Source organism: Mus pahari, chromosome 4, assembly GCF_900095145.1.
Source record: "Mus pahari chromosome 4, PAHARI_EIJ_v1.1, whole genome shotgun sequence".
NCBI classification, from domain to species: Eukaryota; Metazoa; Chordata; class Mammalia; order Rodentia; family Muridae; genus Mus; species Mus pahari.
This window is the reverse complement of record NC_034593.1, coordinates 84683404-84685590: the sequence shown is the minus strand read 5'-3', so window position 1 is coordinate 84685590 and position 2187 is coordinate 84683404. Positions and strand designations below refer to the sequence as shown.

General features: G+C 61.7%; 1 protein-coding gene across 1 annotated transcript; it reads right to left on the bottom strand.

Annotated features, from left to right (window-relative positions):
- Positions 1-739: 739 nt before the first annotated feature.
- On the bottom strand, positions 740-1765 carry C2cd4d (C2 calcium dependent domain containing 4D). Its single transcript, XM_021195363.1, has one exon. The coding sequence runs from the start codon at positions 1763-1765 to the stop codon at positions 740-742; it is 1026 nt and encodes a 341-aa protein (XP_021051022.1).
- Positions 1766-2187: the final 422 nt, after the last annotated feature.

Genomic DNA, 2187 nt, shown 5'->3' with positions numbered 1-2187 from the left:
TGATAGGCAGTTGTGAGCTGCCTGATGTGGGTGCTGGGAACTGAACTTGGGTCCTTTGCATTTAACCACTAAACCATCTCTCCAGCTTGTATTGTCTCCCTCCCTCCCTCTCTCCCTCCCTGTTCCTCACTGTGGATGTAGCTGCTTCAAGTCCTGGCTATAACTTCTCCACAATGGTGGACTGTCATCTAGAATTGTAAGCCAAATGAACTCTTTTTTCCATAAAAGTTGCTTGCTAGCTGGGCAGTGGTGGCACACGCCTTTAATCTCAGCACTCGGGAGGCAGAGGCAGGCGGAATTCTGAGTTCGAGGCCAACCTGGTCTACAGAGTAAGTTCCAGGACAGCCAGGGCTATACAGAGAAACCCTGTCATGAAAAACCAAAAAAAAAGTTGCTTGTGTGTGCGTGTGTGTGATGGGGAAGAAATAGTTTATCACAACAACGGAAATAAAGCTAAGACAGGCACCTAGAACCTACTCAATCTTGGACTCTTGAAGCAGAATCGCTTGGAGATGGACCCCAGGCTCTCCCATGTTCCGGGGGTTCCTGGTCTCAAGCACTGCTTAAGGAAGGGCTGCTCCTGCCCAGGACTGGGTGGAAAAGACTTGCTGCAGAGCCTAGAGTTTTTGGTGCCCATGGGAAAGCGTGCAGCTAGAGACAAACTGATGTTTTATTAACAAAAATAAATACATGCTGGGCAGGTGGCAAGGATGAAGTCTGCAGACCCAGTGGTGTCAGTCTACAGGCTGAGATGAGTAGGTGCCAGGGAGGACCCAGGGCCTAGACCTCCAGCCAGTGGGGGCAGCAGGGCGATGAGGGGCGTCTCACATTCCCCCAGCAGCACGTCCCTGCGCAGCCCCGCGCCCCTGTCCAGCACCTTGGCCCTCAGACTGCGGGCGGCCAGATCCGGCGGGCGCAGCCCCTCGAAGAAGAAGTCTTCGTTGAAGATAGGGTTGCAGCTGCCCTGGACCACCCGGCTCCGCTGAGCTCCCGGCCTGACGCGCGGCTGCAGCCGCAGCACCACGCAGCAGCCGCCGCCGCCGCTCCCGGGGCGGGTCCGCGGCCGAGGCAGCCCCTCGGCGCTCACCAGGCGCAGCCGCAGCCGCCCGGGCCCCGCCTGGTACTCGGTGGACAGGCGCAGCTGCCCGCCGCGGGGCCCCAGGCGCAGCACGCTGTCCTTGGCCGGCCGCAGCTGGCAGCAGAGGAAGTCCAGGTGGAAGAGCGGCGGCGCGCGGCGCGGCGCGTACGGACTAGTGTCCGCCGAGCTGGCCTCGTCGGGGGACAGGGACTGCGGCCTGGGCGTGCGCGGGGAGCCGCAGGGCGAGGAGTCCGGCGACGAGGCCGTGTCGCTGTCTGGGGCCCGGCAGAGGCGGAGGTCGGGGGCCGAGACGTGCAGCCGTGACTGCGCCGGGGCCAGGCCTGCGGCCAGGCCGCGCGGCCCGTGGAACAAGGACTCGCGGCGGCGCGTGTGCGGGCTCTCGGGCAGGAAGGCCCAGCCCTCGCGGCCAGCCAGGTGCGGCAGCGAGCAGGTCACCGGGAGGTTCCGGCCGCCCGGGTTGCGGTCCACCCTGGCCTCGGCGCCTCTTGGGTCCCGGAGCCGAGGCGGTATGAAGAACTGCGGGATGCGGTCGGGGGTGAGGACGTTAGGGTTGCAGCGCGAGGGCGAGCCCGAGGCTTGGCGCTTGGGAACCAGATTGGGGTGCGCCTGCAGCGCCCGGGCCTCTGCGGTCCGCACCCTATAACCGGCTTTTTCCAAGAGCCACATGCAGTGGGTGGGAGTAAAGGAACACCGAGGCGGAGAAGTTCCAAGTCCAGCCTCCCGGTTGGGGGCTCTGGCCCGAGGTGCGCTGAGAGAACAGAAGAGGATGCTAATCGAGGCTGCTGCCCAGAGCAAACAATTGGCTGGCTGCCTCCGATGTCTTGCCCCCACGCTCATGGGGCACGAGGCTGGTATATATAAGCAGGTTAAAGAATGGGTGAAGTCTGGAAACTGGAGAAATGGAGTATGGACCAGACAGAAGGTTTTTTCAGAGTCTGGGAATGGCTTAATGGTTAAGAGCACTTGTTGGTCCTGCAGAAGCTATGGCTCCCAGCACTCCCCATGGTAATTCACACTCATCCACAACTCCAGTTCCAAGAGATCCAACGCCCTCTTCTGACCTCTGCAGGCACCAGTCATGCATGTGG